Source organism: Natator depressus, chromosome 2, assembly GCF_965152275.1.
Source record: "Natator depressus isolate rNatDep1 chromosome 2, rNatDep2.hap1, whole genome shotgun sequence".
Classification (NCBI taxonomy): domain Eukaryota; kingdom Metazoa; phylum Chordata; order Testudines; family Cheloniidae; genus Natator; species Natator depressus.
The window spans coordinates 38,068,976-38,093,809 of record NC_134235.1 but is presented as its reverse complement, the minus strand read 5'-3'; the positions used below and the strand labels follow the sequence as shown (position 1 = coordinate 38,093,809).

General features: G+C 41.5%; 2 protein-coding genes across 2 annotated transcripts; one reads left to right on the top strand and one right to left on the bottom strand.

Moving 5' to 3' along the window:
* Positions 1-1,608: 1,608 nt before the first annotated feature.
* On the bottom strand, positions 1,609-10,315 carry FBXO43 (F-box protein 43). Its single transcript, XM_074942994.1, has 5 exons — positions 9,888-10,315; positions 4,269-5,818; positions 3,029-3,131; positions 1,982-2,170; positions 1,609-1,857 (listed from the first exon to the last, which is right to left on the bottom strand). Exons 2-5 carry the CDS (start codon positions 5,792-5,794, stop codon positions 1,609-1,611), a joined length of 2,067 nt encoding a protein of 688 aa, XP_074799095.1. The 5' UTR covers positions 5,795-5,818; positions 9,888-10,315.
* A 6,212-nt stretch (positions 10,316-16,527) lies between these two features.
* POLR2K (RNA polymerase II, I and III subunit K) lies at positions 16,528-23,958 on the top strand. Its single transcript, XM_074942993.1, has 4 exons — positions 16,528-16,689; positions 18,909-18,972; positions 22,424-22,516; positions 22,948-23,958. The coding sequence occupies exons 2-4, from the start codon at positions 18,912-18,914 to the stop codon at positions 22,968-22,970; spliced, it is 177 nt and encodes a 58-aa protein (XP_074799094.1). The 5' UTR covers positions 16,528-16,689; positions 18,909-18,911; the 3' UTR covers positions 22,971-23,958.
* Positions 23,959-24,834: the final 876 nt, after the last annotated feature.

The following is a 24,834-nucleotide window of genomic DNA, read 5'->3' as shown; positions in this document are numbered from 1 at the left end:
AGGTATTGAAGTTAAATTGATTTGTTTATAATTCTCTTTGTCCTTTTTGTACCCTTTAAAAAGAAAAAGAAAAAAAAGATTGGTACTATGTTTGCCTTTCTCCAGTCCTCTGGGACCCTATCCAACCTCCATGAGTTCTCAAAGATAATTGCTAATGGTTCCAAGATTGCCTCAGCTAGTTCTTTCAGCACCCTAGGATTAATTTAATCAAACCCTGCCAACTTGAATACACTTAACTCATCTAAATATTCTTTAGCCTGTTTTTTCCCCTATTTTGGCTTGCATTCCTTCCTCCTTGTTGTTAATATTAATTGTGCTGAGTACCTAGTCACCATTAACCTTTTTAGTGAAGACTGAAGCAAAATAAGCATTAAACACCTCAGCCTTGTTGATTTCATTATTAGCTCTCCTTCCCCGCTAAGTAGAGGATCTATGCTTTCCTTTGTTTGTCTCTTGCTCCCAATGTATTTAAAGAAGGCTGGTTAGTAACTGGTATACACTGTTGCAATCCCTGGAGAAAGGTTAACCACAGGTGCCAGTTCCCAGTCAGACCTGCTGGGGAAGTCACAGTGAGGTACAGAAGTGGGACTGTAAGAACTGCAAGCCTACATGCCCAGTCTTGAGGGAGAGAGATGCAGGTCTCTGCCCAGAGGTTACAACTAAGAGCCTTAAACCTTAAGTGGGTGCCCTTGAGGAAGACTGGGGGCAAGGGGTGTGCTAAGGTACAGCTAACCCTGAAACTCTGACAGATGGCTCATTAGCAGAAAAAGGCATAATAAAGTCCAATGTATGGAAGCTGATTTTAGAAAAATTCAGGCTAGAAATAAGGTGCATATTTTTAAAACCAATAAGGGTACTTAGCCTCCAGAACAACTACATAAGTGGATGTGGTGGATTCTCCATCACCAGAAATCTTTAAAGCCAGACTGGATCTCTTTTTTTTTTTTTTTTTTAGAAAGATATGCTATAGTGCTCAACCAGAAAGTATGGGCTTGATGCAGAAGTTACTGGGTAGGGTTCTTCAGCCTGTGTAATACAGGAGATAAAACTAAATCACAATGGTCCTATCTGGCTTTAAAAAAAAAAAAAAAATCTAATATTCTATCTTAGCAGCATTGTCAAATGACGAGGTGGTAGTATTTCCTCTGAATCAGCGCTTCTCTAATGCCTCATCATAGCATGTTTTTAAAAAACTGTAGTTTTAAAAATGTCTCATAACAAAACCTATAGAAAAGAAAGTTTTAATGATTCATTCTCTTTAATTTGCCATTGAAACAAGAATCACAACTTTAAATTTTCAAGTGATGTTGTAAAATAGATATTGAAGACTATATTGAAAGTACTTTATTGAAAAATTAAGAAGTTGGAAGTGTCTGGCTACATGACGGGTAAAACGAGACATTAAAAGTTTAAAATTTTTTTCCCTTTTTTCAAAAACTTATCAAAAATACACTAAGTTAATTTAAGATATGTACATGAGAAATCATCAGCTTAATTACTGGACAAAATGACAATATTACTTTCAAAATATGCATAATTAATAAAAAGACAGACAAGATCAGAAATTGAGAGAGAGAGAGAGTAGGGAAACCTATGTTCCTTATAACTTTAGAGTCTTTTTAAATTTCTCTTGCTTTGGGCACTTCCCGGAAGAGCATCTTTTTTATTTCGCTGCTTTGCAGATGCACTACTGCATTCTTTTGACCCGTGGAAGGTGCACAAACACAAAATACAAAAGTCAAACGCACAGGCTTGTCGGCTACATAGTCCCCTTTTCTTTAAGGGCTGATACTTAGCTGGGCACTGACATCTTGGACAAGGTTTTAAAGCTTCATCAATAAAAAGGGTTTTGGCAATCTGTGTCAAGAGAGGAGAAAACAACATTTAATACCTGCAGTTCTTGACTGTACATCTTAAGAAGTCTAAGATTCGTCTTAAGTAATCTTTATTTTCAATGCTAACAACGGGCTACATTGCTTACCTTAAGGTACTCTTCCTGTTTACTAGTTGACTGGGGAACAGAACTGCATCCTGTAGGTGTTAAAAGCTCATTGCAATACGGTGGTGTTTGTAACACAGCAGTTTTAGCTTGAGCTTGAACAGGTCTTAGAGCAGATCTACTTAGAATATTAAGTCTTGTGGCAGCATCTTCAACATGCAAGAGACATCCCTGTTACAGATGATGATGATAAGAAGAGAAATCAGCTTCAATGAGTACCAAGATAACTAGGGCTTTGTTTAATGTAGCTTTGTTTTTGTTTTAGAACTATTTTTATTTTTCACAATAAAGAGGTACAAAATGTGTAAATTTCTTCAAGTAAAAGTTTAGTATTTAATGGACAGGTGGACAAAACAAGATCCATTGGAGGAAATATCGTGGTCTATAAAGATCATTTCAGGGTGACCAAATAGACCCTCCTTTATCACTTACAAGACCTCATCTCTCCCTGCAACTCCCTCCGATATCTTTCCTATTTCAGAAATCTGAATAGTAAACACTTCCAGCTGCTTATAGGATAGTCACTTGACATCAGGTCACTTCAAAGAATCCCTACCCTACAGGTAAGTTAAGCCACAAAGGAAAAACAAATCAAACAATTGGAAAGGAGTCACAATTTTAGTCCTACTGGACCTGCAAGCAGTGATTAAAATGGAAGAAGAAAAAAGATGGTGTTGAAATGGGGCATATGAGAGATGAAGAGGAAGGGACAGGATTTTAAGCCCAAACCCTGGTTCACTTTAAATTTGTTATAATTTGAGGAAAGTCCTATTGATTCCAAGCACTACATGTTTTTAAAACATTTTCCTTGAAGTGTGGCTAGAGTAAAAAGACTAAAAATGACATTTTTACTCAGAATGGTTCTCTACGTGTATTCTGAGTTATATCTACTGGGTAAAGATTTTACAACTCTCATTGTCAGCTGGGAGATTTCTGCAGTTCGCTAGGATCTTTATATTCTTCCCCCTCCCCAAATCTTTCCAACACGCCCAATATTTAGAAAAATACTGCCTTTGGGAGATACATTACCCCAGCTTCCGCCTTCAGCTGTTTGATGTACAGCTTTCTCCTGAGATATGCATTTTTGTCTTGTATAACAATTTCACGCCAGTTCTTGCTTACTTTCCAAATACTGAAACAAAAACCAAACAAAATATCATCCATCTTTCAAATCTTGCTTAAGTTTTTATGAGTGGTATAGTTTAAGATCCCAATAAGACTAAAAATTAACCCTTTCAAATTTTCTCATGACTGAAAATGTTATCTTGATCATTTTGCAGAATATTGCAATATACTGTAACAAACTCCACTTTATAGACTTGACTTGAAACATAACATTGCCTCATATATTCTTCTGCATCACCATTGCAAAATCATTGACCGCTTTGCATGGGGTAGGAGAGTGGGGCGGGTTGAGAGCTGAGGGGAAGAGGGTTGGAGCAGAACTAGGGGGCTGGATCAGAGCTGCTGAGTTGTGGAAGGAGAGGGCTGGAGTGGAACTGGAGGGGACCAAGGTGGGAGGATTGCATCAGGCCTGGGAGAGCTATAGCTGGACTGAAGGAGGAAGAAGCTGGGGGAGAGGGTATCTGGATAGGCAGGGAGCTGAATAGGAGCTAGGTGATGGGGGCGGGGCTGGAAGGAGGTAAATTTTGGAACTGGGAAGGGAGCCCCTAACCTATTATTACACCTGAAGTCTCTGGGGTCTTGTTATGCTACTGATATTTTTTACTTCAATATTTTAGATTTACAATATTGCTGCATCATAAACTGATGCTCTGGGAACTGAGCTGAGCTTAACATTTATGAATATTTTCACTGATTACAAAAACAAATGGGAATGAATACCCTAAATCTTTATTATTAGATAGATGAAAAAACGTAATTACAAGTAAAGGGGTACTTGTGGCACCACAGAGACTAACAAATTTATCTGAGCATAAGCTTTCATGAGCTACAGCTCACTTCATCGGATACATGCATGTAGCTCACGAAAGCTTATGCTCAAATAAATTTGTTAGTCTCTAAGGTGCCACAAGTACTCCTTTTCTTTTTGCTAATAGAGACTAACACGGCTGCTACTCTGAAACCTGTAATTACAAGTGACATTCTCTTTTTTACTTCAAACACATCAGTAGTAAATTAAATGTTATTTTTGTTACATGGGAGTAATACTGTTCAGGCCACTGTTCCAGCTCCCCAACTCATTAGCAGGGAAAAAATGCTTAAATTTTCAAAATTTTGAAAAAGAATATATAGTTGTATTTCTTACCTGCATAGGCTTTCCACAGTCAAAGCACCTAGAACTATAGCAAGAATATGCTTTAAATCTCTGTATTTTAATTCTGTTAAAATATCTAATTTTTCAAGGCCCATTTTCTTGCCTATGAGTCCAGCAAGAATATATTCTAATACAGACATTTCAGCTCTCTCAGTGTTCTCCAAGAGTCCATTTTGCTCTGGTCTTTTTCTTTTGCTTCGCAAGAAGATTTCACGGACTACTTGTAAAGCAGGTGTTCTTGATAAATCTCCAAGATTTAGAACCAAATCTCCACTATTCTCCTCATTAAAAACCAATCCACTGTCTTCACTGGCAGAGTCTCTTGCTATTTTTAATTTATATTCTGAATTAATTAGCGTAATATCATAGTCTTCCTCTGTCTCAGACTGCGAACCCCGTTCCCGAAGGGTGGATAACCTCCTCACTCGGTCTAGTTTTCTTGACTTTCTTTTAGCATCCAGAAGTTTGGAAACTTCCTTCTGTTTTTGAAGGAGTTCTTGGAAAGATCCCTCATGATCTGAAGAGGAATCTTCTGATTTATCTAAGCCAAGGGAATTAAACCCACTGTCTTCAGGCACTGAAAGCTCCAAGTCACTTACCACATGAGTAGGGGGAGTATTTATGTCAAGTAAATCGAAGTTAAAATCTGCTGTTAGGTTGCTGACTGGAGTCAGAAATTTATCCTCATTCGTCTCAGACAACATACAACATGTAGGGGTTCTAAGCAATTCCAGAGAGGTGCTTTCATCATTAATGCTTGTGAGGGAACTATCACTAAGCTCATTAGGAGTCTTGTCAATAATAGTGTCCTTAGAAGTATTATGGTGAATTGGAGATAAACATTCAGGTTCTGACAAGAAGTTGTTTTTACATTTGGAATCATCTACTGTAGAAGTCCTTTGCTGTGAAAAGGCAAGCCTCAATTTTTGGCAAGCAGGACTAGACTCTTCAGTTTTTAAAGTGCTAGTAGCTAGAGGTTTGTAAGTATTATCTCTTGGAGAATACGAAGAACTCTTTGAAAGTCTTTCTTCAAAACTGAGAACACAAGATAATGTTTTTTTCCTACTGCAATCTGAAGAATTGACTTGCCTTTCCAAGCATCCTACAGTGCCTCCCAAAGCAGTTTTAGACAGAAGCAGTCTCCTACGCAGTGATGAGTCTTTTTTACTTACTTTAGGAGTTTCCAAAAAATCTGTAGCTACATTTGCCTCTTTTCTTTCAGATAAGGAGATAGAATTATTTTCATTTTCAATGGGAGACAACACTGGAATTACTAAATTAGGGTATGAATGTTCAGAATAATCATGTAGTAACGATAGACGTCTTGTGCTCAGTTCATCTTTATGTTCTGCATCAGTATGATCAAAGCTAGGATCTTTTAATGATACACTGTATCCATGATCATGAAATATGGAGGTGGAACAAGAGTCTCTAAAGCTGGAGTATTTCACATTGTTGCTGGGAGAAGTCAACCTGCCTCTTTTAAGAATAGACAGCACTGAGCGACTTTCTGACATCTTTCACTTGGAATTTCTCTGATTCTGTAAAGTGAAGACAGCATTTTATCTCTAGAATGAGCCATAAAGAACTTATTTTAAATACAGTTACCAATGGATATCAAATATCTAAGATGATTTCTTTTCATTTAGGTAATGTTCTTTCACCATCAAAATAGTAACCATAGTGAAAAATATTTTTATTGCCTCTCTGTGGAAACAGCACTCACACTCTAGCATGAAGGATGCACTATAGATATTTAAAAGGATAAATAGATGGTAAATACTTTACTGATGTAAAATAATGGGGATGAACAACTTAAAAAACATGGCATAAGAGAAATGAAGTAACTGAAAAAACACATCTGATTAGACAGCTGATCTACCAATCATCATCCATGGAGAATGGGTTCAATCTGATCAGAGACAATAGGCAAAATCTTGGCCCCACTGAGGTCAATAGCAAAACTTCCACGGACTTCAATAGGGTCAGAATTTCACCCTTCATGTACATAGAGTCCCTCTACTCTCCGCCAGTTCAGTTCTTGAGAGCCAACAGGGGATTGAAACTCATGGGATTAGTCTATTTTATTTGTGCTGATGGAAAGATGGGAGAAAAGAAAAACTGCCATAAAGGCTTTTGATTTGTTTAAAGAAAGAGGGAGCCCTGGTGGCTGATAATCCTAACTAATTGTCTAGAGAATCAGCAAGCTTCCACAAATGTATTCAGATCCTCCAGTCCTTCAACACTGGAAACTGTTGCATTCCGGTTGCACAAAAGGGACAGTCTAGTGTTGGTCACTACGCTGCTCCAAGACATTTTCTTTACAACTCTGAACAGAAGCCACCAAGAATTTCTGATCAGTCTCTTGGTGATCTGGGGTAATATAGCTCCTACCCTGTGGTTATACGATTTATGGGCACTGGAGAACTAATTAGCACTCTCCCCAGGTATGTGGGGAGAAAAAAAGATACTTTGCTCTATGGTAATAAGCTTTTGGCACAGTCAGAAAGGACACATTATTTTCAAGGGAACAACAGAAGCTCTTAGGTGCTTATGTGATTTCTCTCTGAAGGATACGATTACCTGAGGCATTGATTGCTATTTCCATATAGATATAAAAAAGTATTCCCTCTCCTTCCCAGATCAGACTAGCAAGGACATAGACCAGGTTACTATTTTGCGAGTCCAGGACACAGCAGACATGTAAGAATATTTGTCCGTATGGTTACATTATTCAAAAGATCTCATGAGCCACCAAAGCTAGCAAAAAAGTTAAACATCTTTTGATTCCAAGCTTTGCAGCAGTGTATAACAGTTTCTAACTCTAGTAATTTGGGAAATATACCTAGAGATTGTCACTGGTCTCTCATACCAGACAAAAATATGTCTTCATAGGCCATTTACCAGAGTGGGATGTCTTCAGTGTACCAAGGACCCTGAGCTAGTTGGGCATCCCACTACGAGGAAAAAACTAGTTGTGCCACCCTTTGTTATGTAGAATTATCCTTTGATGGAGTTGGGGCATTGAATTACCCAATACCCCAGAGATGAAAGGTCCTTTTTTTTTTTTTTTTTTTTTTTTTGCTAGTGGTGGATGTGTTAAGGGGAGAGTTTTTCTTTGTAGTAAAAGACCACAGCACAGTGTCTGGGGAAATGAACGCTTAGGTAAAGGGCAAGAATAAAGTAGACACAGAGAACTGGCAGGTGTTGAGGCAAAAGAATGATCAGTAACATGGGAGGTAGGGTTTTGCCAGTAGGATAATAAATGCTTTTAAGCGTAGGCTAGGGTAAAGAGAAGATGATACATGACCATGCTTGTATTGGGACCAACAGAGGGGGAGGGCCACACGCAAGAGGTCCAAACACCTCCACAGTAAGTCAATCAGAACAGGACCAGGGACATGGTAGACCTAGGTAAACACATTGGGAGTGCTCAGAGCAGAGCCCCTACAGAGTACGTAACAGAAACATGCTGAGGGAAGCAATATGAATCAGCCAGATGACCTGAAAGGCACTCTGCCTGTAAAGAGACTGCCGAAAACCTTCTCAAAGGGAAGGAAACAAAGCTGTTTTAGCATTAATTGCTAAATAGATTTAAATATCTTTTAAAATAACCATTCAAGGCTCCAATACTGCAAAAACAGATACTGTACATACTTATCTTTAAACACATTAATAGTTCCATTGCATTTAATGAGACTGTGCATGCACTTAAAGTGAAGCATGTGCATAAGTGTTTGAAGGATCTGGGGCTTGCTTTCCAATACAGTCAAAATACAGTGGGAAAGGTGGAGAGGTGGGTGGGGAGGATGACAATATTTACTTTTAGCTCTAACATTATAAACAACTGAAAGTAGAGGATATCAAAAGCTGTAATTAGGATGCTATACTTTTAAAGAAGTAAAAGTTGATCATTTCTCTTTGTCTCAAAAGGAACAGAAGGTAAAAAAAGGGGTGGGGGGGGAAGAACTCATGTAACACTGTAACAGAGATCTGAACTGGCAGAGAGATAAGGCAAAAATTATTTTTGCCTTATTAAAATAATATCCCAAAGCACTCCAAACTTAACCGAAAAAAATGTGCGTGGGGCAGGGAGGGGAAAAGAGAAGAGCACTTCTGAGCTTCTTATACACTTCCTTGGATTGACAACACTATATATTCTTAAAATTGTAGGGGAGAAGCACTGCAATAGAGCAGACAAACAGAACATGATCCGTAATTATTCTTGATAACGCTTCCTAACCCGCACCCCAATCTTGCAAACTTTTATGCACGTATTTGGTTTTTATTTCACTTGGAATACTCACAGTAGTAAAGTTCAGCTTGTGCATAAGATTTTGCAGGATTGAGAGCATAATGTTGCAAATTCAACATTAAAGGGAAAAAAAACCTTTTCAAAACTTATTAGTATACATTTACGCATCAAATTCATGCAAACCAAGTCTCATTTCGTTTGAGGATTGATATCTCCCACTGGAGTGAAATATTTTTCTTGGTAATTCAATGAAACATTTAAAACCTCCCTTAGAATTCCTTTTTCAAAGTTATTCTAGATTTGGTGTTTTAATAAGAGTTTTCTCCTTTAACACAAGGAAACAGGTTTAAATCCAATAATTTAGTAGCATAATGATATTTAAATGCTACACAGCACTTTTCAACCATAGATCTCAGAGTACTTCGCAAAAGGAAGTGTCATTATCCCCATTTCACATGTGAGAAAACTGGAGGCATGGTGAACCAGTGGCAGATTAGCCACTGGGACAACGGGCCATGCTCAGTGGCCCCAGCATATTGGGGGGCCCTGGCCTATTGGGGGGCCCCATACCCCCACCCACTCCGCCCGCTCAGTGCTCCTGCTGGGGAGCTGGGTCAGGGCACAGGGGCCTGCCCTGTTCCACCTGCCCGGGGCTCCTGCCAGGAGCGGAGTTAGGGCACTGGGGCTTACCCTGCTCTGCCCGCCCTCTTGCAAGGGAGGGGAGCAAGCCCCCACGCCCTGACCCCACTCCCCGGCAGGAGCACCAGTGGCTCTCAAACACAGTGGCTCTCAAACGGTGGTCTATGGACCACCAATGAGCTGCAGAATGTTTCCTGACAGTCTACAGAATGAAATGTTTTGAGAACCAAGCTATGGAAGAATGAGGATGTCTAGAGAGGAGGTGTTCCATGTGAAGATCCCTCTTATGAAGTGGCCCAAGGATGCAATGATTACTAGGAAACAAAAGAGCATAGTGGCTAGAACAAAGAAGGACCAGAGGGCTGGGTCCTGAACTGACTCTGCCACAGGCTTCTTTTAGATTAGTAATATAAAAGGTGTACATTACCAACATCACCAAACTTATTTCTATCCTCCTTTCTCAGTGCACCTTCTATTTAGAGGAAAGGGATGGAGAAGAATTCTTGGTACAGAGATGAATAGTTTTTTTCCAGTATTTAAATCAAGTCTGGTCTTTGCAGCAAACAAACTTTACCTGAAGATTCTCCAACATTCATCAAGCCGTGCAAGTATCCCAACCTAATTGACCCAGAATGAGTCGTTGCACCCCAACCGTATTAATGACTATGGAGGACGCTGTAGCTAAATCCCTCCTGCACAATGGGTTCGCTACTTACCCAGCTTTGTGAAGCAATGTGAGATCCTGGGCTGGCGAAGCGCTCTCTGATGCGAACACCAGCCGTGTTACTTGACTGGGGGACAGCGTTCCAGAGTAAGGCAAAGGCAGGAGCAAAACTAAATCAATGCATTCCAAAGGTATTAGGGCAGCTCGGAGGCAAAATCCGTTCGAGTCACAAAACAATTCATTTAACCAATTACTCTATGTGTTTATTAGCGGTAACCTCCGCAGTTAGTGCAACGAGGCTAATTGACTAGACCAACCACCTAAGGAATAACACCTGTAGGACTCTCAGTCACCTTGAATGATGGGCTCCAGGAAGGCAGGAGCTTCACCCCCGCATCCTTCTCCGGCAATTCACTGGGCAAAGGGAAATCTCTGCCCCACAATAATGGGGCTTCTCCGAGGGGGTCAATGGGGCTGAGCGATGGGGACTGAAGTTAACAACATGCTACAGGCCGGACTGGGAGCAGTGAGGGGCAGCGACCCTGCTGCCCCGCGGGGCGCTGCTCCCTGCCTCTTGCCGCGGCAGCGCCGAGCGTCTCTCGCCCCCAGCCCCAGCGCGTTGCCCTGGTGAGGAGCCGCCGCCTCTAGCCAGCACCAGTTCCTCGCATGCGGCTGCTGTTGGTTTCCCTCGCTTGGATTTGAACTGCCCGCCCTTATCAACCGCTGTAGCTTTTCCTCCGCCCCCTCAGTGCTGCCTCCTGGCTCTGGGGGCCAGAGCAAAGAAGGGCTCAGGAGCAAACCCCGTAAAGGGGGAGGGAAGGAGACTACAACCGTAATCCCCCTCCCCGCCCCCAGTAGTCAGCCAGAAAATATACAGTGCGTGTGATGGGGGCATCGGAGGGAGCTCTGTTGCAGAGACCGACCCCTATTCCCCCCACCCTCAATACTTCCAGGGCTATGTCCCTCCCCTTCCCCACTGCACCTTCGGAGGCTTTTTGCCTCCTCCCTTTCCAGGGCTAGACGCCTTTTCCTGCTTCTCCCCACACGTGTAGGGCTGCTGCTTCTCTCCCCCTCTTTCCCGCACTTTTCTATTGCTGTCTCTCCCTTCTCCCCCCCAGCACATCTAGTCACCCCGAGGGGGTACTGCTGCTAGACAGCCTGTCTGAGGTGACGAGGCTTCACCCTAATGTGAAACCTTTTGGAGCCTAGCTTCGAGCATGACCAAAAAAATGTTCTTAAAGGAGCTAAGCCCTGTCTACACGACCATTATATCTATACTAAAAACATTAACTTGAGTTGGATGATTGCCAATTAACTCAAATTAGCCTACACAGTTGTACGTGATAGTCCCGCAACAAACATTTGTGGAGTATCCAGACTAGCATATACAAACGTGGTAGCTGTCTCCGGCTAGCTGACAATCAGTTAACCTACGTTAAAAAAAAAACCTGGAACAGATAAACCCTAGGTGCTAACATGTTAAGGAGCACACTGTTAAAACGTGTCAGCTAACATGTATTAAAACAAAGCAAATAAAATACCTGCATTCCTTTTCTAGAGCTGCCAAAAATCCCTTCTCCACTGCCACTGACTTCACACACACTCAAAATTAATCCACCACAAGGCAGGACAGGGACCTTGCATCCAGTGATTGAAAGACTTGACAGGTTGTCTTGAACTCTAGTTCTACAATGGGAAGGAAGACATTTATAATGCAAGGACATGTGAAATAACAAATAATATGATGTAAATTGTAGTTGTGCTCTTTCTATATTAGGTATTATTTACTTTCTCCCCCATTTCAGAGGTCATATTCTACCCACGTTCTCCTCAGAGGTGAAAGTAAGCCGGTATGCCCGGGTACAGCGTACGGGTAAGAGCTGGTGTGCCGTACTGGGACCGGCTTTCCCAGACAGCAATTTAAAGTCCTGGGGTAGTGGTTGCAGGGCTCCAGCGGGGATTTAAAGGACCCTGGAGCTCCAGCCACTGCTACCGCCCGGCTCTTTAAATCCCACTGGAGCTCTGCTGCTGGAGCCCTGCTGCCGAAGCCCTAGGGTAGTGGCCGTGGGGCTCTGGAGGGGATTTAAAGGGCCAGGGCGGTAGCGGCTGCCGGAGCCCCAAGCCCTTTAAATCTCCACCTGAGCCCTGCTGCCGAAGCCCTGGGGTAGCGGCGGCGGGGGTCTAGCAGGGATTTAAAGGGCCCTGGAGCTCCAGCTGGTAGCTCAAGGGTGATTTAAAGGGCCCGGGGCTCCCAGCCGCCACTACTGCAGCGGGAGCCCTGGGCCCTTTAAATCTTAAGGGCCTGGGGATTTAAGGCCCTGCCCCTTTTGGTTGAGGCCATGCCCCCTGCTCAGGACTCTGGCATACCGGTAAGTCTTCTAACTTACTGTCACTCCTAGTTCTCCTTAAAATTTTAGTCTTTACTTGGCTCTTTTCCCCTTTCAACCTCCATTCTTCTCCCATCTTTAGGACAGTGCCAAATCTGAATTAGTGATTTGAAAAAAAAAATATTGGGTTTAAATGTCTCATTGAAACAAACATCAAAATCCATCCCAACAAGAGGGAAGGACTCAGAAATAACGTAAAGCCAAAATCCCCAGGCATGACGTTTGGTAAGTGTGCTTACCCTCTCCCCCTTTTCACACCAGCTTCCATTTTTCCTACCTTTTAAATCAGAACACCAACATGTTCTGACACCAGTGTGATGAGAATTATATCAATAAGGAGACAGACTGCAAAACCTCACAACTTTTGGGAGCCTGAGGAAATCGTATTTAAAAGGTTACAAAACCAAAGCATGGGACATTCTTAAATTTATTTCACTTTTTATGTAAAACATATTATATTAGATTGACCCACTTGGGGAATATAACTGAAGTATTGGGGCAAAAGGAAAAAACAACATATTGATAGGTACTATTCTTTGTCCTTCTGTGAGGGAATTTTTTTAATTGCTTTCTATTACAGTATTTTGATAGTCTTTAGTTATTATTGGAGGGTGTAAAGCTAAAAGAAAAAGACAGAAGGGGGAAACTAAATTAATAAAATACTTGAGTATTTTAAAAATAAATAGACTGCAAATGTTTACTGTAGCAATATCCGTTTCATAAGATTTGGAAGATCCTTTGACTAAATAAAAATCATTTGAGGGGGTATCATATCATTGGCAAGAGTTTAGCTTTTTAAAGATGAGCCTGTCCAGAAGTTGTGGGAGAACCCACCTCTGACATTCAAACCCAAGTGGAACTATTTTACTTCAGTCAAAAAAATGTAAGAAGGTCTAATAAATGGTGGTGGTGGGACTTAGGGGCTTGTGCTCTCCTGATCAACATACAAATGCAGCAAAGAAGGAAAACTGATAGCAGTATAAGTGAGACAAGATGGATGAGGTAATATCTTGTATTGAACCCCAACTTTTACTCACCCACTTTGTCTCGTTAATATCCAGGGCCCAATATGGCTACAACACTGCATATAGCATTATACGTGTCCATGACATATTAGGGTGATTTAGACTAACAACATAATCACCTCAAAACAAAAAATACCCCATATATCTTCCCTTTTTATAAAAAGGGGGGAAATAATCAGCTTTCCAAAAAAAGGATGCAACAGGTTTTTTTTTTTTAACTTTTGTATGTTGAGTATTTTAAATAAATAAAGCAGTGAGCATTTTTAACCTTACTCCCCTTCCATCTTCTTCTACAGATCCAAAGCACATGCTTTTGGTACTTAAACTACACCACAGGGAAGGTCCCAGTTAATTACACATGTCAGGGCAGAGTCTGTCAGGAACATGTTTAGTGACCAAAGTCAACTCTTAAGGTCTTTTTCAAACCGCAAGTTTTCTCAAGGGAACAAGTTAAATAATTAATTTATTGCTTAATTTATTAAACCTTATTTTCAATTAAATTATATGGTTAAAGTGACTTTTCTTACAGTTGGATTATGAATAGATTACCTTGACACTATGAATGGACCCTGGAGGAGGACATTTATGAGTTTGTAAAATAACTTTTAAAAGTTTAATGCACTTAGTGTACTGAAAAGAAATAGGTTTCAGAGTAACAGCCGTGTTAGTCTGTATTCGCAAAAAGAAAAGGAGTACTTGTGGCACCTTAGAGACTAACCAATTTATTTGAGCATAAGCTTTCGTGAGCATCTGATGAAATGAGCTGTAGCTCACGAAAGCTTATGTTCAAATAAATTGGTTAGTCTCTAAGGTGCCACAAGTACTCCTTTTCTTTTTGAAAAGAAATAATCACTCAGTTAACTAACTGGAAGAGGCTGAAAGGACACTGCTGATACTGGTTAAGGACACTTCCAGAGATTGGCTGGGTAAATCACCAGTTTTTATTATTATTAGTGTGTGACTGCACGAGTGCACTTTAAATTTTTTTCCTCTATCAAAAATTCTTGATTATTTTAAGATTTGAATTTTTGGTGGGGAGAGAATTTTGGTGCTATGGTAAAAATAAATATAATAATAATGTGAAAATTATTATACATGTGAGTTGTTTTTTCTTAGCTCTGTTTTACAGTACATTTTCTACCCCTTTTACAATATTTGTAAGATAAATTCAAATTTAGAAAACATGAAGTAAATCCAAAAGATTAACTAGTTTAACTCCAAAAAAGTTTATTTTGTATATACTACCAATCACATGTGAGGTTAATTTGGCGATATCAAACAAGTATCTGGAAAACATATCCAAACTATAAAACCATCACACATTTCAAAAAGTTTGATAGTTTTAATCAAGAAAAACCAAACTAAGTTTCTTTCAGGAATGCTGGTCCTAATGGATGTGCTGAATGTATACTGAACGTTTTACAGGTTTCAGAGTAGCAGCCGTGTTAGTTTGTATTCGCAAAAAGAAAAGGAGGACTTGTGGCACCTTAGAGACTAACCAACTTATTTGAGCATAAGCTTTCGTGAGCTACAGCTCACTTCCAATGAAGGTGCCACAAGTACTCCTGAACGTTTTACAATATTTATGTTGTAGGGGAAAATTTAATTCTTGGGGCATTGAGGTACCATGGCTAAACCTATACAATGACCATCATATACACAGGATTTATCCTAAAAAGTGTGTTGAGCCTGTGAATAAGAGAGCAGTTGGCATTTTTTTCACAATTTAGTTTGTGACTGTTGATGTATGCACTGAAATTGTTGAAAACTGATTTTATAACAAAATCCCATTCTATTGCATTGAAAATATATCTGTATTTTGGCTTGAAAGTTTATATTAATTAATGTGGGAGGATATGGTAAGACCCACACAATATATAGCTATATTTTCATTTACCTAGATCTTTCTGCGTGGAGCTTAAGTAATAGGCTTCTGAAATAAAAAAGCAGCTTAGGGCAAAGACCAGCCCTCCTTGAGATAAAATTCTGCAGTCATGTGATCATGTCTGAGTCACGTTTGCGTGCCACAAGCTACATAGACCAACTCAGGTACAGTCAAATATATTCTACTGAGGTCAGTAGATTCCAACTTCATTGTAACTTGTAGTTCTCTTTGCATTTGCTTATGAAATCCATGCAGTTATTTATACGTAAGTTTATATTTCATAAAAAAATTCCTGTTTTCAAAATGAAAAATGGTGATACCCCCAGCATTGGTTGCCTCAGTTTCCCTCCGTGAGATGTGCTCCGTAAATCAGATTCACTCTATGCTGGTGTGGACAATAATGCAGAGATCTAAGGGTGATGGTGGCTTGAGTTCCCCATTGCTGGGGACTGGCTTAGCCCCTTTGCACAGGTTAGGGCAGCCCTTAATTTGCATCCCTGCTGCAATAGCCCTTATGAGCTGTTGCGTAGTATTGCATATTACTCAAAGTATCAGTTTGCCCACTCCTATCTCCGTCAGTCCCTGAAGTATCCTCCAGAATGATCCCTGCACTGGGGAGCTCCTGCAAGAGAGGGGTGACAACAGCTATGCCATCTCTGTGACTTCTTGAAAGATCCCTCCGTTCTAGGGGGTGGTGGTGGGAAATTCATGGCTGCAGTACCCCACAGTATTCTTTTTTTTTTTTTGGTTCGGGAAACTGGTAATATAATTGCACTCACATATTTGTATTCTTATGATTTGGGATTTTCATCCACACAGATTCTTCTATATTCTCCTCTCCACTCAGAAATTTTATCTGATTATATTCCGAAAAATCTTTTACGTACAGTGTAACTTCCTTAACTCTTACGATCTAAACTTTCTATAAACTTAAATGCACATATGTAGCATGCTCATAAAACAAAATATTATTGTAATGCATACGTATAAAACGAGAGTTGAGAGGGTTGCTGTCAAATCCTTAACTTTGCTTTTCCTACTTTTATATAACTAAAATCACAGTGTTGGTTTAATGCATAGTTATATTTGCATTTAACCGTGGAAGCTCTGTCAAATTCTCTGTTACAACACCTCAAGCAGATTGTTATAATAGTTTTGGAGTTGTAGATTCAGAGACAGAAACAACCTACGGGAGAGGAGCTGCTCAGGAGCAGTCACAGCCCCAGGGGCAGGAGGCGCTAGGGCGAGACGCGAGAGTGTACTGGGGCCGAGAGGTTGTAGGGCACAGCACAGACAGCCCCAGCACCCGGGGCCTGCGGCTGGACTAGCGCCGCCCTGCTGCAGCTGGAGCAATGGCTCCGCCCCCAGGACCACCCCGAGCTCGACTCCTCCTTGTCCCTACGTCAGGGCAGCTTGGGGCGGAGCTGGTCCCGCTTGCTGCGTCTGCGCGTTTCGGTAGGAGGCCTCGCGACTCGGCAGTCGCCTGAGAGGTCTGTCCCGCCCCTACCCTGGGCCCGAGAGGAGCGGAGCTTGGGGAGCGGGTCCCGTTCTGGACAGGTAGGGAGCGGTCAGGGTGTCTCTTCTTCCCGCAGTTAGGCCCAGGCTCTCTCGCGTGCGGAAGGGGCGAGGGGCGGCATCCTGCCCCCACCCCGCTCTGGGCACAGTCTGCGCGTTTATTCCGCAAACCGGCGATGGTCCCCTGTGCCGCGCTCCTGCCGCCGGGGGCGGGTGCGGAGCAGAGACCGCAGCCCCAGGGGCAGGCGCTGTTCTGCTGGCAGGCCAGGTTCTGAACACGTGGGGAAGCCGCCGGGGTTCCTCGGCCCTGCACGGGGAGGGCGCTCCGCAGAGGAGCGTGGTGGAAGTGGTGTAGGGTCCCGGATCTGGCCCTGGGAAGACACAGGCCACCCCACCGAAGGCACATGGGATGCACAGAGGTCAAGCCAGTTTGTGGTACAGTACTTTCGCCGGAGTCTCCCCCGTGCGGCAAGTGTCTTCACAACACAGTCGTGCCCCCACGACGTGTGTCTGAGCTTATCACCCTGCCTGGCTGCGTTCATATCCGTGTATTCTTGGGCAGCTGCTGGCGGGGCTGGTTTGCTTACAGAGCACGCATTGACAGGCTGCATGGCGATGGCATAACGTTTAACGGAGTCTATAACCAATTAGTGAAATCTCTGACTTTAAATGTTGTTTGTATCTACACAGTGTGGTTAATGTTTAGTAAATAATGGTAGCACTTGCTAGTGTATTCAGTTGGCACATGGTTGTCTGCCATTACCAAGTATATTATTTTACTGTATGGATAGGATCTCCTGTGTAACCGATTTAGTTGGTCCTCTTTCCAGATCCTAGTAACCATGGTTATAGACACAACTGTGTTTAGAGCCAATGGTGAAACTAATTGTTACAAACTCTGTTAAAAGTCTGGAGTAGATGGAGCCTAGATCCTCTGTGCAAAAATATCTTATTCTGGCATTGTGAGGGCAGATTTTGTCCTAAAATGAGTTTAAACTAACTGATTCAATATAATTAGGTGTTAATGATTATTTAAAAGTTCCTGTTAACTATTTCACTGATGGTTGGTTTGGCAGTCCGATCCAGCTGCCCTAGGATTCTGAGGCAAAGTACTACTACTTTCTGCCTGATTCTGACCTGCGGGTTTCTGTCCAGCACAGGGGTGGGCAAACTTTTTGGGCCAAGGGCCACATCTGGGTGGGGAAATTGTATGCAGGGCCAGGGCAGGGGGTTGGGGTGCGGGAGGGAGCGCGGGTTGTGAGGGGGTGCGGTGTGCAGAAACGGGCTCAGGGCAAGGGATTGGGGCAGAGGAGGGGTGCAGGGTGTATGAGGGGGCTCTGGGAAGAGGGTTGGGGTGCAGGGTATGACAGGGCTTAAGGCAGGGAGTTGGGGTGCAGGAGGGGTGCAAGGTGCAGGCAGGGGGCTTAGGGCAGGGAGTTGGGCGGTGGGGTGCAGGAGGGTTTCAGGCTCTGGCCCAGCGCCACTTACCTAAAGTGGCTCCGGGGTGGCTGCGGCGTGCTCCAGGGCAGGCTCCCTGCATGCCTGCCCTGGCCCCACACGGCGCCACTCCGGGAAGCGGCTGGCACCATGTCCCTGCATGGCCCATGGGGGAGGGGGGGCACAAGGCTCTGTGCGCTGCCCTTGCTACGCCTCCAGGTACCTCCCCCAAAGCTCCCATTGGTCGCGGTTCCCTGTTTCTGGCCAATGGGAGCTGCGGGGGGTGGTGCCTGGAGGCAAGGGCAACGCACGGAGCCCTCTCTCCCGTCCCCCTGGGGCCCTAGACACATGGTGCCAGCCACTTCTGAGAGCGGCGCAGGGCCTGCGGCACCACAGGGGGCAATCCCGCAGGCTGAATCCAAAGCCCTGAGGGGCTGGATCTGGCCCATGGGCCGTAATTTGCCCACTCCGGTCCAGCATATCTATCAAAGTTAGTGCAGGATTAGACAGTGTTTTAAGTGGGTGGAATAATGTGGCTGGGTTTATCCTGTATGTACAAGTAGTGATGCTGTCCATTCCCGAAATGATGACACGTTAGTAGTATTGAGACTTAAGTGATATATGGTTGATATTTTTTTTTTAATAGTTGCAGCAAAATCTTTCATTAGTGGGAGAGACTAATGCTCCCCAAGCTTTATCCAAAGAAGGATATCTAGCACGTTGACTGAAGATGGGGTTGCCGTTAGGGCTTTCTTCAGAGGTCTTTGTCTTCCAATCCCCACTCTCTAATCAAGAGCATGGATTTTTTTTTTTCCTATTGACAGAACATGGATTCCCAAAAGGATGTTCAGCCTCCAAAGCAACAGCCAATGATTTACATTTGTGGAGGTAAGAATAAAACCTAATGTTTAATAATGTTTGCTAATCCCTAGCTTGGTCCTGCTAACTGTTGTATAATATTGATGCAAGTCTTTGCTTTAGAGGCTGTTTTCTGGGGGTGGTCCTGAAAGGTGAGTGTATGGTCAGGAATTACACTGAGGTCTGTTGGCTTTGGTTCATAATGCACAGTTTCACCACCAAACTTGAAAGTGAGTGTGTTTTGTGTGATTCTATTCTGTCAAGGTGGAAAAAAGTAGAGACTACAGATTTTGGTCTCAGCTGTCACTTTTGAAAATATCTGACCACAAGATCATGGAGGAGTACAAGGGTCACTTCAGCTTCTTTAATGCTATGGGCCTTAGTTGCAAGTGCGCTGCCCTGGTGCACCTAGTTGCAGAGTACTGTGCATTGATGTGGACAAGAAGCTGCCATACCCCATTTGTGGATAGGCAGCTGAATCAGACCATGCAAATCATCATGGGGACTTTACAATCAACACCTCTACAGTAACTTTCTGTTTTAGCAAACATTGAACCTCCAGCTATCCATCAAGATATAGCTTCAAAATCAGAACGTAAACGTGCCAAAGACCAGGGTGGATTTGATTTAAATCACTAGTCAGGAAGACTCGATTTAATCATGGTTTTCTACATAAAAGTGTATTCTTGTTGGTTGTTATAACCTTAATACATAATCTTCACAACTCAGAGTTAGATGTAGGCTTCATTTTTAGAAGGTACACACTATACATTTTTAAACAGTGATTTATTTTGAAAACTTTTCAGATTAGTTTTCCAGCTATATCAGAAAATGAATGATTGTTTAGTTATTTCATTTACCAAAGGTAATTGAAGCAGATAGTTCACCTCCCAATGACTTCATAAATATCTCCAATTCAACAGGTTAATCGTTAGTATTTGGAGGATTTTCTTGCCATGATGTATTAGGAGGAGAACATCACCAGACAGATGTATGAATTGTTTTAGTTAACTAAAACAACAATGTTAAGTATTCTGGATTTTTTTCCTCAACAGCAAACATACAGTATTTTAACAAAACAAGCATAAGTCCCTCGCTTCTCACATTTCTCTCCAGCCTTCTTCTCCTTGTCCACATCTGTTCCTCTCCCAACAATCTTCTATTCATTGAACTTTTTGAAACTTTGCACTTTTACAGAGCAGTAAGGGATTGACTCTGTGTACACAAATTTGCAGAGGGACAATAGAACTGATGTCTGTTGTTTCTCACCTCTGTATGTTTGTTTTTACTGGTGTGGTGTTTTGTTTTTTTTTTCTGTTAACAAGCATGTTACCTCTGGAGACACAAATCTGTAGTTTGAGAACTAAGTTTGAGAACAAAACTAAGCATCTCTGATGGTATCTTCTAGACTGAGCACTGAGTCCCATTGGGTAGATAGAAAGGTTAACCTAAATAATCTATACAGAAGCCTGTGGAACCCCATAAGATTGGGACCCTAATCCCTGAACTATTGGAACTCATTTACAAAACTTTTTTAAACATTACATGAATATATTGTCTCATACTATAGAATTAGAATTTATAATCTCATCGTGGAATAGGGATATCTTTGAGCTATAATGTATCTTAATTAAAACTATCTTTAGATATGTGTTTTCCTCAAAGGATTTTATCAAAAAAATCCGATGGTGGTTTTTTTTTGTTTTTTGTTTTTTTAAATCATTGATTTTTATCCACCCTGTTGAAGACTACCCAGAACTTCCCATCTGGCAGGCTATGGGCAACATTCCCAAACGATGCCTGAAATCGTGAAAACCACTGTGGACCACTCATGTCCCTGGATCTGTCCAGGGAATGGCAAAGTGTCTGGATCTCAGCTACAATTCCAAACAAGCACATTATTACTGACCCAATAAGCCACTGTCCCAGTTTCAACCTGCCATGCAGACTGTGGACCACACTGAATCTCATCGAACAAAAATCAGACATCCCTTCCTGTGACTATTGTGAACATGCAAACCATTGAACACATCATAACACAGTGCCCCAAATATGGATTCAAAGGTGAATTTGATGATATCCACAACTTCAGAGAGAAGGGCTTGAAATGGCTTGTGGACCTACAACTGGATCTGTAGAATGTTGCTATGTAGATGCGGTGCGTGTGTGTGTGTGTGTGTGTGAGAGAGAAATAATATCTGCTGAACCTAACATCACTATTAGTAATAAGTTGCATTATTTGCTCAGGGTGGCATGCCATCTGATTGCAAATGGTGCAGAATAATTATACTCAGATGATGGATTTTTGCTTCATGGAGTGGTGACAATGTGGAAATAGTTCTTTAGAACTTCCATCATTGGGCAAGGGTAGCACGTTGCAGTTCTCTCCAAGAACCTTTATAAGCTGCTCTGTTTGTAATGTGGTGCAGTGTTTGTAGAGTATATTTGCACAGTATTCCCCATATTTATGTAAATAAGAATAAAACTACGATCGCATCTCGGAGAAAAGCCTATGTGGTCACTTTACTTTTAGCCAAAATTGTTAGGGGCAGTGTTCAAATGCAATAGCTTGTAGAGGGATTACAATACTGTTACAATTTGAGTCTGAGATACTGTCTTCAGGGGGCATTTTTTTGAAATACTGTACCTTCCATTTGGAGCAATCAAAAGGCAAAATAATTTTCTCCTTCAGAAATATCTTTGATGCAAGGAGAAGCCATCCCTGCAGATGGTTTAGCAGCAACCAGAGAGAGGGGTTGTACTCCACAAAACATAGTATTTCTTAATGCTTCCAACCTTTTAGGGCAGGGATTCTCAGACTTTTGTACTGGTGACCACTTTCACGCAGCAAGCCTCTGCGTGTGGTCCCCCCACCCCCCATACATTAAAAACACTTTTAAAAATATATTTGACACCATTATAAATGCTGGAGGTGAAGTGAGGTTTGGGGTGGAGGCTGACAGCTCATGACCTCCCCCGCCCCCCATGTAATAACCTCGCAACCCCCTGAGCGGTCCTGACCCTCAGTTTGAGAACCCCTGTTTTAGAGTGAGTAATGGTTGTTAGCACCACAGCGCCCTCCTGTCACTTTGGTCAGTTATATAGTATTTTGGATTGAAATATGTTAATACCACTCAGCTGGTAGCACAGAATGGGCAATTATTTGTGAACACTTTTTGTAATATGTCAATAGATTTATTCTAGGTAATTTGAATACCACATACTTTGTCTTTACTAAAGGTAATAGAACATAAATTGTAACTTTATAGGTTAGCTAAAAGTGTTTACCCTGAAGAGAAATCAAGAACTTGATTTTCTCAGTAATATTAATTCACTAAAGTTGTTTTGTTTGCCACAAATGCAGATCTTGAATTTTGTTACCTTTTCCTAAAGTAAATTATAACATCTTGCATTTTGTATTTCTTGTTATAGTAGTCTAATAAGATTGTCTTCTCTCCCCCCCCTTCCCCCCCCCCCCCAGAATGTCATACAGAAAATGAAATAAAAGCAAGAGATCCGATCAGGTGTCGAGAATGTGGGTACAGAATAATGTACAAGAAAAGAACAAAAAGATGTATCCTTTTGCACATGCCTATTAAATTGTTTAAGTGATCGGGGACGATAGTGGCTATAAATAAAATGAAAAATTGGGGTAGTACTGAAGAATTGGTCCAGTGCAAAAAAGTCTTACAAACTAGTACATATGTGAGGAAGAACATATAACATCTTAATTATTTTCAGTGATGCTCTTGTTAATTAAAGCACAATACAATAAACTTTGGTAGTCTTGTATTGCAGTGCAAACCGGTAAAAAGTACACCGGATAGAAGATACTATCATGCATGCAAAGCATATTCCATTTTTTAAAAGCATACAAACAAATGCTAATTGTGGTGTAACTGAAAAATGAGCCTCAACTTATTTTCAATGACTGACTTGTGATTGTGTTTTGTTTTTGTTTTTTTTTAAATTCCCTGTCATTTTCTTTAACTCTGACTATTACAGTGGTTGTCTTTGATGCCCGGTAATGCGAATTCAAGAGGTAGCTGTTTTGACCTGGTTCATTTTAGTATACTGATAACTTTGGTTTGTATACACATCTGCTCTGGACAAATATATACTTTTTCATTCTGATATCAGTTGTAAATTATTCAAGTAGTTAAATAAAGTTTTTAATATCAAATACTCAGTTTCACTTTTGAATTCAGTGGAGTTATGCTTGCTTACACCAGAGCTAAATTTGGTCCAATATCTCCAAGTTCCCTGATTTTCTGTTCCCATCTCAGAACCTCACTAAGACACCAATCCTGTAGAGACTTTAAACATCTTTAACTTTATGTACTGAGTAGTTCCATAAACTTCAAAGAGAGTATTTGCTGCATAAAGTCAAACATGCATAAATCTTTGTAGGCTTGAGGGCTGAATCTAAGCAAAAGGGCTGTAGAACAACAAATAGCAGTGTCAATGTATGCTGTGTTCTTCTTCATAGGGCTGTCGATTTAATCATAGTTAACTCACACAATTAACTCAAAAAAAAAAAAGGAATTGTTTTGTTAAACAATAAAATACAAATCGAACTTTATTAAATATTTTTGGATGGTTTTTCTATATTCAAAAATATATTGATTTCTGTTACAACACAGAATACAAAGTGTACAGTGCTCAGTTTATATTATTTTGATTACACATATTTGACCGGTAAAAATGATAAACAAGAAATAGCATTTTTCAACTCACCTCATACAAGTACTGTAGAGCAATCTCTTTATGATGAAGGTGTAACTTACAAACAAAAAAACCTATATTTGTTACATAACTGCACTAAAAAACAAAACTGTGAAACTTTAGAGCCTAAAAATCCACTCGGTCCTACTTATTGTTCAAACAATCACTAAGAGAAACAAGTTTGTTTACATTTACGGGAGATACTGCTGACTGCTTCGTATTTACAATGTCACCTGAAAGTGTGAACAGGCGTTCGCATGGCACTTTTGTAGCTGGCGTTGCAAGGTATTTATGTGCCAGATATGCTAAACCAGTGGTTCTCAAACTATTGTACTGGTGACCCCTTTCACATAGCAAGCCTCTGAGTGCAAATCTCCCCCCCCCCCCAATTAAAAACACTTGCTTATATATTTAACACCATTATAAATGCTGGAGGCAAAGCAGGGTTTGGGGTGGAGGCTGACAGCTCGCGATCCCCTGAGGGGTCCTGACCCCCAGTTTGAGAACCCCTGTGCTAAACATTCGTATGCCCCTTCATGCTTCCGCCACCATTCCAGAGGACATGCTTCCATGCTGATGATGCTTGTTTTTGTTTGTTTTTTAAAAAAGGATTAATTAAATTTGTGACTGAAGTCCTTGGGGGGTGAATTATATGTCTCCTACTCTGGGTTTTACCTGCATTCTGCCATATATTTCATGTTATAGCAGTCTCGGATGATGACCCAGCACATCTTCATTTTAAGAACACTTTCACAGCAGATTTGAGAAAATGCAAAGAAGGTACCAATGTGAGATTTCTAAAAATAGCTACAGCACTTGGCCCGAGATTTAAGAATCTGAAGTGCCGTCCAGAATCTGAGAGGGAGAAGGTGTGGACCATGCTTTCAGAAGTCTTAAAAGGGCAATGCGGAAACTGCAGAACACAAACCACCAAAAAAGAAAATCAACCTTGCTCATGGCATCTGAGTCAGATGATGAAAATGAACATGCGTTGGTCCGCACTGCTTTGGATCACTATGGAGCACAATCCGTCATCAGCATGGATGCATGTCCTCTGGAATGGTGGTTGAAGCATGAATATTGGGTTGAGACATACAATTCTTCCCACCAAGGAGTTCAGTCACAAATGTAATTAATGCATTCTTTTTTTAATGAGCATCATCACTA

Bases quoted from the DNA above. Each gene is read 5' to 3' on its own strand.
- FBXO43 (XM_074942994.1), bottom strand. From the start codon at position 5,794: ATGTCAGAAAGTCGCTCAGTGCTGTCTATTCTTAAAAGAGGCAGGTTG. The intron at 3,132-4,268 runs GTAAGAAATACA...TTTTTGTTTCAG, and splicing joins ACTGTGGAAAGCCTATGCAG to TATTTGGAAAGTAAGCAAGA. The intron at 2,171-3,028 runs GTAATGTATCTC...CATCTGTAACAG, and splicing joins AGCTGAAGGCGGAAGCTGGG to GGATGTCTCTTGCATGTTGA.
- POLR2K (XM_074942993.1), top strand. From the start codon at position 18,912: ATGGATTCCCAAAAGGATGTTCAGCCTCCAAAGCAACAGCCAATGATT. The intron at 18,973-22,423 runs GTAAGAATAAAA...CCCCCCCCCCAG, and splicing joins AATGATTTACATTTGTGGAG to AATGTCATACAGAAAATGAA. The intron at 22,517-22,947 runs GTATCCTTTTGC...TGACTATTACAG, and splicing joins CAAGAAAAGAACAAAAAGAT to TGGTTGTCTTTGATGCCCGG.